General features: G+C 38.0%; 1 protein-coding gene across 1 annotated transcript in view; it reads right to left on the reverse strand.

Annotated features, from left to right (window-relative positions):
* LOC115654547 (insulin-degrading enzyme-like) overlaps nucleotides 1-13,097 on the reverse strand; it is a 220,590-nt gene that overhangs the window by 46,233 nt on the left and 161,260 nt on the right. Inside the window, 4 exon segments of the mRNA XM_030568931.1 lie at nucleotides 656-738; nucleotides 3,472-3,594; nucleotides 4,993-5,095; nucleotides 11,249-11,352. Coding sequence (XP_030424791.1) covers nucleotides 656-738; nucleotides 3,472-3,594; nucleotides 4,993-5,095; nucleotides 11,249-11,352 — 413 coding nt within the window.

Genomic DNA, 13,097 nt, shown 5'->3' on the forward strand with positions numbered 1-13,097 from the left:
ATATGCTGCCAATGTGATGTTATGTATCTTCATTTGGGATCCCCATATCTGTTGCTATCAAAGATGTGTCCCCCAAAATCTAAAAGTGACTTGATAACAGTCATAAAAGTAAAAACTTTGAATAATGTTTAAATCTTATCTATGTATGCATTATAGAAGCTAAACAAAACCTACTCTGATTTGTGATTATATAAAAAGTATATAAAACCACATCAGCATAATATTTAATATGGAAAGTTCTACCATCAAATACTGAACTTGTAATTTATTCATAATTTAAAATATAAAATCTTTGAAATAGCAAAGCGAATAATAAGTAGTAGCTGTTGTCAGATGTGTTTCAGGTATAGCAAATAAAGGATTAATATATATTGTTTTGAGACTGGATTAAGTATTTAATATTATTACCAGCTTCTCATAAATATTTATCTCAACACCCCCAACTGCTTCTTTCTTCAACTATTGCATAATATATGAGGTTTCCTGATGTGTTGTATTGTCTAATATTACCAAACCAGAATAAACCAGTACTCTAGATCATTTTGAAGAGTTAATGCATGCATGAAAGTTTCTGCAACTTAAATGAAGATTTCCTGTAAAGAATAAGAAATTTTTGAGAGTTCAATTAGTGTGACATACTTAATATACTGCATACCTGAAAAACTCAAAGTTGAGACAAGCTTTTGGCAAGAAGAATTTGTCATCTTGCTTGAACCATAGTTTGCTCATAGCGGTGTCCTGTGTCAAGAAAAAACATGTTTAAAATTTTTTTAACCTAAGACTTTATATTATGCTGTTTTACAAACTGCATTTTATCACTTCTACTCTCAGTTCACATTTTTTCCTTAAATACATGTATACATAACTGGTGAACACAACCATCCGGCCTTGGAGTGAGATTCTCACCTCATTAGGCTCCTTTACGCCTGATATAAAGACTATAATGGTGTAAAGGAGCCCTAAAAACTCCATGTCTAGCTGGGAGAGGAACTGTGGAAGAAAGCCAAAAAAGCTGCCATGAGAGAAACTTTACAAGCTCTAGTGCAGGGATGTGCCAGGACAGGGCTGAATCATACAGAACTGTGGATATTATGGGTAATGTGTGGCTAATAGGTCAGAGTAGGGAGGCTGCTGTAACTCACTCCAGAGAGCAGCTGAGGAGAAGGAGGACACAAAGATGGCTTAAAGTCACCATAGCTGTCCCATTCCCTCCACCCTTAGCACTGGGCCTGCAGACAATCTCACCCCCAATACTTCAGGCTAAGTATATTATTTCTTAATCAGCAGTCTCTTAATAAAATTTATAAACACACATTACACTCTTATAACAAGACTGAAAACAAAAATATCCATCCATTCATTTATAAACAGGAAAATATAGTGATTAAAAAAAGACAGTCCTCTAAAGTTTTATTTTAAAATTCTCAGTGGAGGAAAAAATTCGAAAGAACTGCAAACAAACTGACGTAAAACAGACAATCTTCATATTTTAACCCTAGCTATCATTTCTCTCCCGCCCTCTTTATATATTTTAATTTCCATATACGGTGAAAGAGGTAACATTGTTATGGCAGGCTGATTTTGTAGGGATGGGGCATTCTTTAAACATCTGTTTGTCGCTGCTCATAGGTTTGGAATGCCAGTAAGTCCAAGAAGGAGATGGACTAGTGAGCAGAGTGCAAGTGGGACCATCAAAGATACGCAATAAATACATGTTATTGCATGGCTTTTTAATTTATAACATAGACAATCACCTTTGCCACTAACACAAATGCTATAGTGTATAAAATTTAACACAAATATATTTACTTCTCACATGCTTTTTACATATAAAAACTAAGCATTCTCCCTCACTGCCCATCTCCCTATAAACAACCCCTCATTTACAATGCAATGCTGAATTTTCCACATAACTTATTTCTATCGTAACAGAAATTCTCATTCTAGTAATATTACTGCTACTATGCAAAATTCACAATAAATTCTCTGCTGGTAGGAACAGAATAGTAAAATGGCAGTTACTGTGTCCATTGTGTCCGTTCAAGAAGCTTTGAAAGATTTTTTTTTTTTTTTAAGCAAAAAGAGTTAAAAAGCAAATCAAGTTTCAAAAGCTGTGACGCACTAACCACGGCTCATATCAAATGGTTTCTTTTGGAATGCTGCTAGCTTCTCAAGTTTTTGTAGAATTTAAGCTTTAATTTAAAAAAGTGTCTAGCCTTTGTTCTTGTGAAGATAGCTTTCTGAAAGCAGAATATAGTCTTGTTTACTGAACCTGATGTCCATCCCTATTCAACTCTATGACTCTAATTCAGGAAAGCACTTATGCTCAGACTTAAGTCATCCCTGTTCATGACAGCATGCACGCATGTGCTTACGTCCCAACGAGCTGGAACTTAAGCACATTTTAAGTGCTGCTCTGAATAGATATACTTTCCTGATTGGAAGTCTATGTTCACTTCAAATTCAAGAGACATCAATGTAGATTACAATATTTTACTGCTACTCACTGATGCACAAATATTAATCTCCTGAATTATCTACTGTGGTTTCATGTCACAGAAATTAGAGACTGAAGAGATGTATTAGATTTGGTGTCCTGCCAGCATACATGCTTTCAATATCTCTGGAAAAGCAAGAGTGAGAAGACCATAGAGGAGCAGCTCTCAACCTTTACAGACTACTGTAGCCCTTTCAGGAGTCTGATATGTCTTGTGTACCCCCAAGTTACAGTTCACTTAAAAACTACTTGCTTACAAAATCAGACAAAAAAACCAAAAAGTCTCACAGCACACCATTACTGAAAAATTACTCATTTTCACCTTTTAATTATAAAATGATTGGAATATAAATCTTATACTTACATTTCAGTATATAGTACAACAGCAATATAAACAAGTCATTGTCTGTATGAAATTTGATCTGTACTGACTTCACTAGAGCTTTTTATGTGGCCTGTTGTAAAACTAGGCAAATATCTAGATGAGTTGATGCACCCCCTGGAAGACCTCTATGTACCCCCAGAGTTACATGTATCCCTGGTTGAGAACCACTGTCATAGAGAAGTCCCAGGTGTGCTAGATAAGCTACGTTCATTAGGTGATCCAGCAGCAACGGGACGGAGTTGCAGAAGGTTCATCCTACATCCAACTCAGCAAAGCTCATCACTCTTGAAAGAGTAAAACTATTTCTTGACTCTAAATAGATGAGAAATTATTTTCTGGAAAGGTAGGGAGCAGATAGGTGTCTTTGCTTGCAATTGCAAGCTCTTTTCATGCACAACTTCAACAGAATGACCTTTCTACTTTCTGACTTACTAACAAATGCTCAAAAAAAAAATCTGTATGAATAAGCTATATATGACAGGTTAATCTAGATAATTTTAAAGCTTTTATCAGGGAATAATAGTTAACCTTCCAGCAAGCTAGCTGGCTGACATAACTTCCATTTGATGTAAGTAATACATATCCTTACCTTGATAAGAGCAGGGTACTGTGGTGCATCCTTTTCTAGTGGCAAAATTTCAAAGTTAGTAGGAATAAACTCATTCTTCATTGGAAGCTTGAATTTCCCATTTAGGTCAGCATTTTGCCATTTCTGGATAAACAACAGTATGGTTATTAGTTAAATTTCTGACTAGCAGATGGATATATACTTAAATCCTGTAGCTCTGTAACAGAAAACAGAAAACCAGCAGAAAAATGTCTGAACTGGGGAAGGAGGTGGGAGAAGGCCAACCAATAGGAGAGAGTTCTCTGAACGAGGGAAATGGGAAAGTAAAAGATCATTAGAAAAGGTATACAGGGGTAGAGAATCTTTCTCCATTCCACCATTTCAGCCCTGTGCATCCTCTTGTTTTTGGCTCAATAAAAGCATCACATAAAATGTATACATAGAAATTCTTCCAGCTTTGGTTCTACTTGTTCAATTAAATATGCTGAATATGGTGAGGAATTTCTCGACTATTTCTGTTCTAAGCAGATTAGGATGTGTGGCCTGACAGAGCCTTAGTATTAATTTTGGGCATACTGCAAGGCCAACTCATTTTAAAGTGGATAGATAATTTTATCTGATGAGAGTTGTTTCACCCTTCCCTCTTTTTTCTAAGGCTTTCGTTTACAGAAGTCCACTAAATGTTGCACAATATATTCATTCTATAAACTTGAGAAAAAACAAACATACATTTTGAATCAGCCTCAGAACCATAGTTAAATGTCATGGTATTTCCATTATAAATTCCTTTTTCAGGACAATTATAGTTCATAAAAGTTACTTTAGCTTAAGTGTGATTATATAATTTTTAAAATTCACTCCTTTGTAGCAAAACAAATTTTTTATTTTATGTTGGATCTGTTTTTACAGAAGAAAGAAAATTAGTTTATAGCCAAGTCAGAAATCCTTGTTTTCTAACTAAAACTATCTTTACAAACAAAATGTTGTTGATTAATAGTTTTTGGCACTGAAAACAATTAAATTGCCCACGTTGTTTAAAAAAAAAAAAAAAAAAAAAAAAAAAAGGGTTGAAAAATCCAGGCCCTATTGAAGTCAATTGCACAACTACTATTGTCTTCGATATGGCTAGAATTTCAGACAAAAATTCACACAGAGGGCCAATCAGAAGTCAGTAGGAGTTTTACCATTAACTCCAAGGTCCAGAATCAGATAAATAAGCCACAAGTTTTTTGTAACTTAAAGTATGTATTGCATACTATCGAGGTCTTACAAAGAAAATGTGCAAAGACCCGTTGATATCAGAGGATTTGATTTATAGCTACAATAACAAAATACCTCAATGTACTATTTTGTAGCATGCAATGAAAAGTCTTGAAACACTTTTAAATGAGGGTCTAATCTCCATTGCTGCTGAATAGACTGAAATATCATTGCTAATGGCAGTTGTAAGTGCAAATTCTCCTTTCCATTAATAGGAAAATTAAATCTAGATGCAAAAAATTTTATTTCAGAAATGGAAATCTAGTAATTATTTTAACATGCCTGGATGACTTCATCAGAAATTGCTTCTTGCTTATACTGTGTTCCATACCACTCTTCCGTTCGATCAGTTTTTCCTTCAAAAGATTTAGAAACTATTGCAACCCTAAAAACAAACAGACAAAAATCAAAAACACTTCGGTACCAAAATACTTTACCAACAAATATACAAAGTAGTGTGAGAGATCATTTCACTCACAGCTGAAATGCAGTCATCTCCAGCATGGAACTTAGAAGCTGTTCAAGACGCATACTGCCTGCAACTGAATACCATCTCCAAATGAAACCGCAGGAATATTTAGGTCAACAGTATGCATGTACCCAAATTTAACACACAATTATAAGCCCTTAATCATAAACTTTCAATTTGTACTTGTTCAGCCACAATAATTTTATGGTTGAGAACAAATGAATCTCTAGAGGTCAGGACTGTGTGCAAACTTGCATGCAATTTCTGATTTCTTGATTCTCCATCTTTGTTTTATGATTTGCATTGAGCAGCTTTAAAACAATGATCCTAAGAGATCCTATACAAAATCTATAATATGACTACTGCATTTTTCTCAACACCTACATCAGAGACCAAATTATTAAAGTAGTAACTGTACAAAGATAAGATTTTCGATATACACATTTTATGCATGACCTAGTTTATAACCACACAGATTTAGGTCCTAATCCTGCATGCCGAACCCTGTATGCAGAGTTACACATAAATTGCTGTTTATTGGTTAGCAATGGACTTCTTCACTGTGGTAGCAGTTTATTTTACACTTTCTAAATCAATACACATTGTCAATCAGAAACCTACAAAAGACATGGCCAAGAGGAGGAAATCTAGAATAAAAGAGAAACAGTACAAGTAACTAATTACAAACCAAGAAGTTTTCAAAAGTGTTCACACTAAGTGCCAAGAAAATAAAACCTTGAATTCTATAACAGTTTTTACTGAAAAATAGTATATTCAACAAAGAAGCTCAACAGGAATTAAAAATTAGATTAAAAGGCACATAAAATTTATGAGAATTCTGAAACAGTTATTGCATATCCAGAAAGGTCATATCTTCATTATCTTCTTCATAAATTCAACATTTCATAGAGATGTTTAATAGCAAAATAATTAACAAAATGTCAAACGTTGTGCAGATGGTTAAAATACACACTAAGACACATGTGCTGTGTATATTCTATTAGACTATGATGAGCTCTTCAAGCTAGGGACAGTCTCCTATGTGATTGTACCACACAACTGGGTCCTGATCCCATAGGAGGGATGTGGACCTTTACCAGTATCAAATAAATAATAATGACTATGTTTCTTGTGAAGAATTTCTTTTATAAAATGCAGTAGAAAAGTTTAAATGTATGGAATGTTAGTGTTCTTAATGTGCATTGATTTACATCTAACTATTCTACTAACTAATGGATTATGTGACCACATTTTTAGTGGGGCATGGAGGGGAAATTTGGAATATATTATATGTAACGTCAAATACAATGTTTCACTCATTCTAGAAGTAAAAATTCAGAAATGCTTGTGAAATTAGTCTGTGCCTTCTAATAAAGGCACATCAGGGGGTGAGGGTGTCACCTGATGTAGTAAATGATAGGCTTTTTTTTTTTTTTTTAAAGGAAATATTCCCCTACCCCCAACATCTAGAGTCACTGCTACAGAATATCACCAGAGGTTCAAATACTGAAGCAGGATTTGTACAGTAGGCTAGATAATTTTGAGACCAATATTTCTAGTCAGGCATGCTAAGGAGGGATGATCAAATCTCATGCTTCAGGGATACAGATAATTACTGCAGGGGTCAAGAAGATAATTTTTACTGCCCACCTCAAAAACCATTGGTCAACTGGCATTTAAAAAAAAAAAAAGTTATTCAGAAACAGTAGCTTGAGACAATTATCAGAGACAGAATACTGATCTGATTTGCCATAGCAAATGCAATGGTCTTATAAACATTTTTATTCCAATCATATACAAAACTGACTCATGCCCTCATATATATTTAGTGTGTATTTTTATTTTTTTTAATAATATATAAATAAAAAGAAGGTGTAGTAAGTGAAGGCCCTGATAAAGGCCCAGTATGAGGCCTGAGGCCTGAACTAAAGTAATGGTCAAGACTTTGCTAACATAAAGCAAAGTGAATCTGTGAGCCAGAGGCAGGCCCTGCTCACAGAAGCTGGCAAGGAAAGGGCTGATGCTGCAAGAAGATACGTACCTAAAAGGTACTGAACACTAGAGATCAGAACATTCACATACTTGCACATTCCACACAGATAACAAGGAATAGACTGACTCATTCCAATGACAGGGGCAAAAGGGTAATATGATGGATAGAGTTGTTTTGATCGAACCAACATGTACAAGGTGAGAGGCGGCACTTTACTACGTAGAGGGGTTGTACCTTATTACATAGAGGGGCTGCACCTCAATACATCAGGAGTGATGTGTAACTTTTTTGTACCTGTGTATAAAAATGTATCCCTGGAGCGATGTCTTTGTCCAGCCTAGGGGGCAATGGAAAGTCCTGCCACTGACTGAGCCGGGTCCACTGCCAAGAGGCACTTTCTCGTAGCATGCCCTGTAGAGTAACAATCTAGAGGGAACTGCAACTGTGTCTGAGATCGCAATAAACCTGGCCGACATGCCTTCGTACCTTACTAGACTCTGTGGTCATTGGGGGTTCTCTTCGGGTCTGCTGTGTCAGCTATCTGCAGAGCTGGGGCAGCGCAAGAGGGAACACACGCACGCAGCCGAGTGATATCAACAGAGAGAGAGCAGAGCACCACACCGGTAGCATCTGACAACACACTTCTGATGACAGAAGGAATGTTAAAAAGCAATAAGTAGCAGAGAGGAAAGCCTTCCATCATTAGAGAAGTATTTGTCCTCACAACACAGCAGATACTTACCCACTTACCACGATAAAACCTGCTAGAGATATTACTGATTATACAAAAATGTGCCACAGCTATATAATTCAATTACATTTTACAATCTGACTTGGACAGCTGGTGAAGAAGCTCTGTTGTTTAGAAATGAAGTTGCTAAGAGACTATGAAAAATTAAAAAAAGGTCTTTCAGAATCTGATGTGCTTCTCAGACTTCTTTTTAATGACCTTTTTTTCCCCCTTTGAAAGCATCCTACTGAACCTAAATATTACTTCATAAAATAATTGTTATAAACTAGATAAAATTCCATGGACTCTACTAGCTGAGCAACAAAACCAAGGTGTTGGATTTCTTCATAACTACAGCAGTGCATAGGTCCATATTTCATCCCCCCCACCTTGGAGACTAAATGCCCCAGAGAACTAGTAGAGATACACTCATCTATCACACTGGTGGGTGGGAGAGGTGACAGAGAGACACAAACAAACTAGAATCTTTTTGAGAGAACAGCTGGTACATTACAGTCAATAATAGCTAAATAGATCTGGCAGAGATCAAGCTAAAGTCCTCGGAAATCACACTGAGATATATGGATACCAGGTGTAAAAAAACTGAACAGATTTTGGGTACCTATGAGGGGCCTGTGCAGTTGTGAAAGCTTAGAAATACAGTAAATAAAGTATTTGACAATATTTATCTGATAGGTAGACAGCATCAGATGAAAACTGAGAAAATTCCTCCTCTCTCTCCATTTGAGGAACCTAGAGATTAGCAATGCCCTCAGTTGAGAGAGGCAAATTTCTGGAGCAATTAGCCACTGGTCCATTGTTTTGCCTTCTCATTTAGTAATTTGTAGAGTTTAGAAGATTTGGCTGCGAATAAGCAGAGTGAGGTGCTTGTAGAGACCTGTTAGTTACCTGCTGCATGGTTAACAGCTCCAGAACAACTGCATTATCCAACTTTTTCTGATAGCTCAGAGGAAGTAACTCTAGCTCCTCCAAAAGTGAGCCGTTACCTTTTATAACTTCATAATAGTTTAGTATAAGAAAGTAGGTCATTATGGACAAAACGCCTTCCATGTTCACATAGTTCCTCTTAGAGACTGTCCTTCTTAGATAGGTCACGCCTGATTAGGTCAAAATTGCAAGAAACAGCAGGGACAGAAATGGAATGTCGGAAAGTTCTAGGTTAGTGCTTTTCATTAAAAAAGCAACTCACAATATTTAAGGATACATTGTCAGATGGGACAAAGGGAGTAGGAATGATTTTAGTTTTTAATGGTGGAACCAAGGAGGCCTTAATAGTAGGTCTTTTTCTAATAAATGCAGGTGTTTGCCTGAGGTTGGCAAAAATGAAAGAGTTCTCTAGACGTGCTCTTGCAAGATGCAAAGATCTTGACTATCAGAAATAGTAGGTGAGGCAGGAAGGAGAGACAAGGAGAAAAAGTCACATTCCCAAGGCCAAGTCCTATCTTGGAAGCCTAGGGAACTATCTGAACATAAAGCTGTTTGTTGTTGAACTCTAGCTTCTTCTCTAGCTTAATTTGAGGCTGATGTTTGTTGCCTTGGAGAACACCAAAACAATGGCTGGGGGTACGTACACGCTACCCGCCGGATTGGCAGGTAGCGATCGATCTATCGGGGATCGATTTATCGTGTCTCGTCTACATGCAATAGATCTATCCCAGAACACGCTCCCCCTCAACTCCGGAACTCCACCAGGGTGAGAGGCGGAAGCGGAGTGAACGCGGGAGCAGAGGCCATCGATCTCGCACCGTGAGGACAAGAGGTAAGTCGATCTAAGATACGTAGACTTCAGCTACGCTATTCTTGTAGCTGATATTGCGTATCTTAGATCGATCCCCGCTCCAGTGTAGACCAGGCCTGGGAGGTTTATCATAAGAAGTATTAGAGACCTAGTCAGGCTGGTTTACACTGCCCTGCTACAAGTGGAGTAGCTATGAGTGTGTCTAGTTTGGCTAGTTACTTTTTTCAGGAGCATATAATGGCTGTTACGATTAAGAGGAAAACATATCTCTACACTGCAATTAAACACCCATGACTGTCCAGGTTTTAGCAGACTCAGGTTAACAGGGCTCAGGCTATGGGGCTGTAAAATTGTGGGGTAGACGTTCGGGCTGGGGCTGCAGCCCAAAGCTCTGGGACCCCACGAGTGGGATGGTCCCAGACATCTACACTGCAATTTTGAAGCCTCGCAGCCCAAGTCATGCAAACCCAAGTCAGCTGACATGGTTCAGCTGCAGGTGTTTAAACTGCAGTATAGACTACACGTTTTCCTCTTAACCATAATAGCCATTTTATGCTCCTGAAAAAGTACCAAAGGGAAATTCTGGAAGTAAAAGGGAGAGTTAAAAACTCATGCTATTCACTCCATATACTCACAAGAGCAAAACTGAGGAAAGCAACAGTGCAAAACTGTTAATAATGTCTGCTAAAGGGAAGTCCACCGCTAGAATTAATTATGTTTTGTTTCTTAAGCACTCAAATGTTTGCTAGGCATTACATAAACAAATAAGGCAGCAATTTGCCTGTCTAGGGAGCTTACGATTTAAATATATGACAAGATGTAACAGTTAAAAGCAACAAATAATAGCATAGCAGAAGAGTTACATATACAAAGTTACGCAGTTAAGTACGCCCCATGCGCATTTTAAAAATTAGCAAGATACGTTACATTACTTTTCTTTCACAAAAGGTGTCATGAGACCCTTCACTTTCATCCAGTCAGCCAAAGTCAAGAAGAAACAACATTTTAACTGAAGTTTGTACTCCTGTCCTCTCGCTGTACACTTCACTGTAAACTAAGGGTAAGAGCCAAGTCCTAATGGGACATGATCCCTTGGCTCAACCGCTACCAACCAAACCAAATCAACCCAGATTTATGATAGATTTACAGAAATGTGGACATAGACATACCAGCAAGTTTAAAAGGCAAAATAAACCAACAACTGATGGGTAGCCCTAACTGAATGCTAATAAAAATAAAAATGCAAAATCCCCTAACGTGCTGGAAAAGTACCCACATGATTAGTGACCCTGGCATGTGACAACTGTCTAATTTTTTTTTTAAACTGTGACATGGCACATATCCAAGTGGATAAACAAATAAGAACTAGCTTGTCTTACCAGAATTCTTGTGTGCTACGCCTCTACCACCCTGTGACAATTTTTAGCACAAATGGATCAAATAAAGTCACCCAAATACTTGGTCTCATTGTTTACTTTTATTTCCCCATCTGTCTGTATTAGTAGTAGTAGTTACATTCACTTATTCATTTATTTTCATCACAGAATATTTGGTTTAAAATATAAAAGTTATTGCAGAGTAACTTACCGGACATTTTCTGGCCTCAATTTATCCAGCACCATCTCTATTAAATCAGGCCTAAATTCTTCAAGTAAATATTCAGCAGCAAGCACTTCTTCTATGGGATAATACTAAAATAATAATAATTTAAAAAAATTTTTTAAAGCCTTTTGAACAGAAAACATTTTAAAGCAAAAAAAAAAAAAAAAAAAAAAAGCCTTATTGCATTAAGCTAAAATGGAATTTAAAAATAATTATTATGACGAGCAGAGAGCTTTTATATTAGGTTCTGTATACATTATTATATGGTAATCTAAAAAGCCAACCTAACTACCGTGGTTATTAATATAAAACTAAGTAAAAATCATATGGTAAGATAGTGACCCCTGGAGGATATTTTTAAAGTTAAAAGCAGCAAACAGTATGTGTACATAGACTCTCAAGAATTCAAGTTTCAGAACTCTAAAATGATCCTTATAACCGTAACTTAACTAATTTTTCAAATGAAAGAACATGTCCAGTATCTAAGACCATAATATATACTGCTACAGTAATTTGGGGTTTTCAAATATTTCTTTAGAACGCCAAGTTATACAATCATTTTCCTTAAGATTCTACAGAGTAAGCTGGATTTACAGGAAAAGTATATTTTTGGACTGTGTGTTCAATGGGCACAAAGTGAGGTACAAATTGCAACCTCTGCAGGCAGTGATGGTGGAGTTAGGATTCAAACTGGGGAAGGCAAGCAAGCTATTGCAAGGATTTCACCAGGTAACAGCACAACCATGTGTTACTGGTCCACCTCTGGCCTATTCACAGAGCATATGGGTTGCTACTGCCCGCAGATACAGAGACTTAGCTCTTTAGCTCAAGCTGTAGTAGCACGACTTTAGGTCTAAGATCCCCCATTGAGTCTCTGGTGTGTATGCCAAAGGAGTGACAATGGCACCTGTACTTTCCTGCTGGGGTCTCTATCATTGCCTAACAATGGAAACTGCCTGGGGGAGCTACTGAAATCAGTGCATCTCCTAGACAGCCTGGCTATGGCTCTGCTGTCTGTCAGGCTGGACTTGCCTAATTTCTGATGGTGCCAGTTTGGCTCCTTCAGACCAGAAGGCTCCTTCAGACCCCAGCAGCTGTTAGCAGCTAAGCCCTGTCCCCCCATCCCTGCTGTGCGGAGATGGGTTACATAGGGGAGGGGACACCCTGACATCAGCATCCTCCCCTTCCCCCTTCCACATAGTACAGCAAGTGAGGGGGTCCTGGGAGCAGCTGGTCTGGGGCTCCAAGGGAGAGGGCAGGAGCAACACGGCTGCAGAACGGCAAGGGGGAGGGGCACCTGAACACATATCGCCAGATTTGCACAGCTCTGCTAATCAAGTGCACAACACTTGACTGGGCAGCTGCATGTTTTAAAGGTAACACAGCCAGCAGGATGGAGCACCCAGTGACATAGGGTATCAAATGTCTCTTGGCCAGTCATGTCTGGTCAGAGGCTGGAACCCTGCTCTTCTAGGCTTGAATCTGGAGCTGCATCTACCCTGTGCTACAGACTCCCACGGAACCTCTAACTCATCAGAAGAGAAGGCTGGATCCTAGACTACCAGCTGAACCAATGGTACTGATGGCTGCTCCTCAAGCCTGGCAGGTGGGATGCAGAGGTGTAGCGAGCGCCCTCCGTACCTTCCGACCGGAGGGGACCCCCGCAAGGAAGGGAGCCCCTAAAAGTGGCAAAAAAAATGTAAGGTATAACTAGGTAAGTGACATTTATTGACGCTATTGCACAATCCATGTCGGTTTTACTGACAAAACCGTGAAGTCATTATGATACATCATAATGCTATTGGCTACATCAGTTGTCTGTCGGTCAGTTTCG

This window comes from Gopherus evgoodei, chromosome 7, assembly GCF_007399415.2.
Source record: "Gopherus evgoodei ecotype Sinaloan lineage chromosome 7, rGopEvg1_v1.p, whole genome shotgun sequence".
NCBI classification, from domain to species: domain Eukaryota; kingdom Metazoa; phylum Chordata; order Testudines; family Testudinidae; genus Gopherus; species Gopherus evgoodei.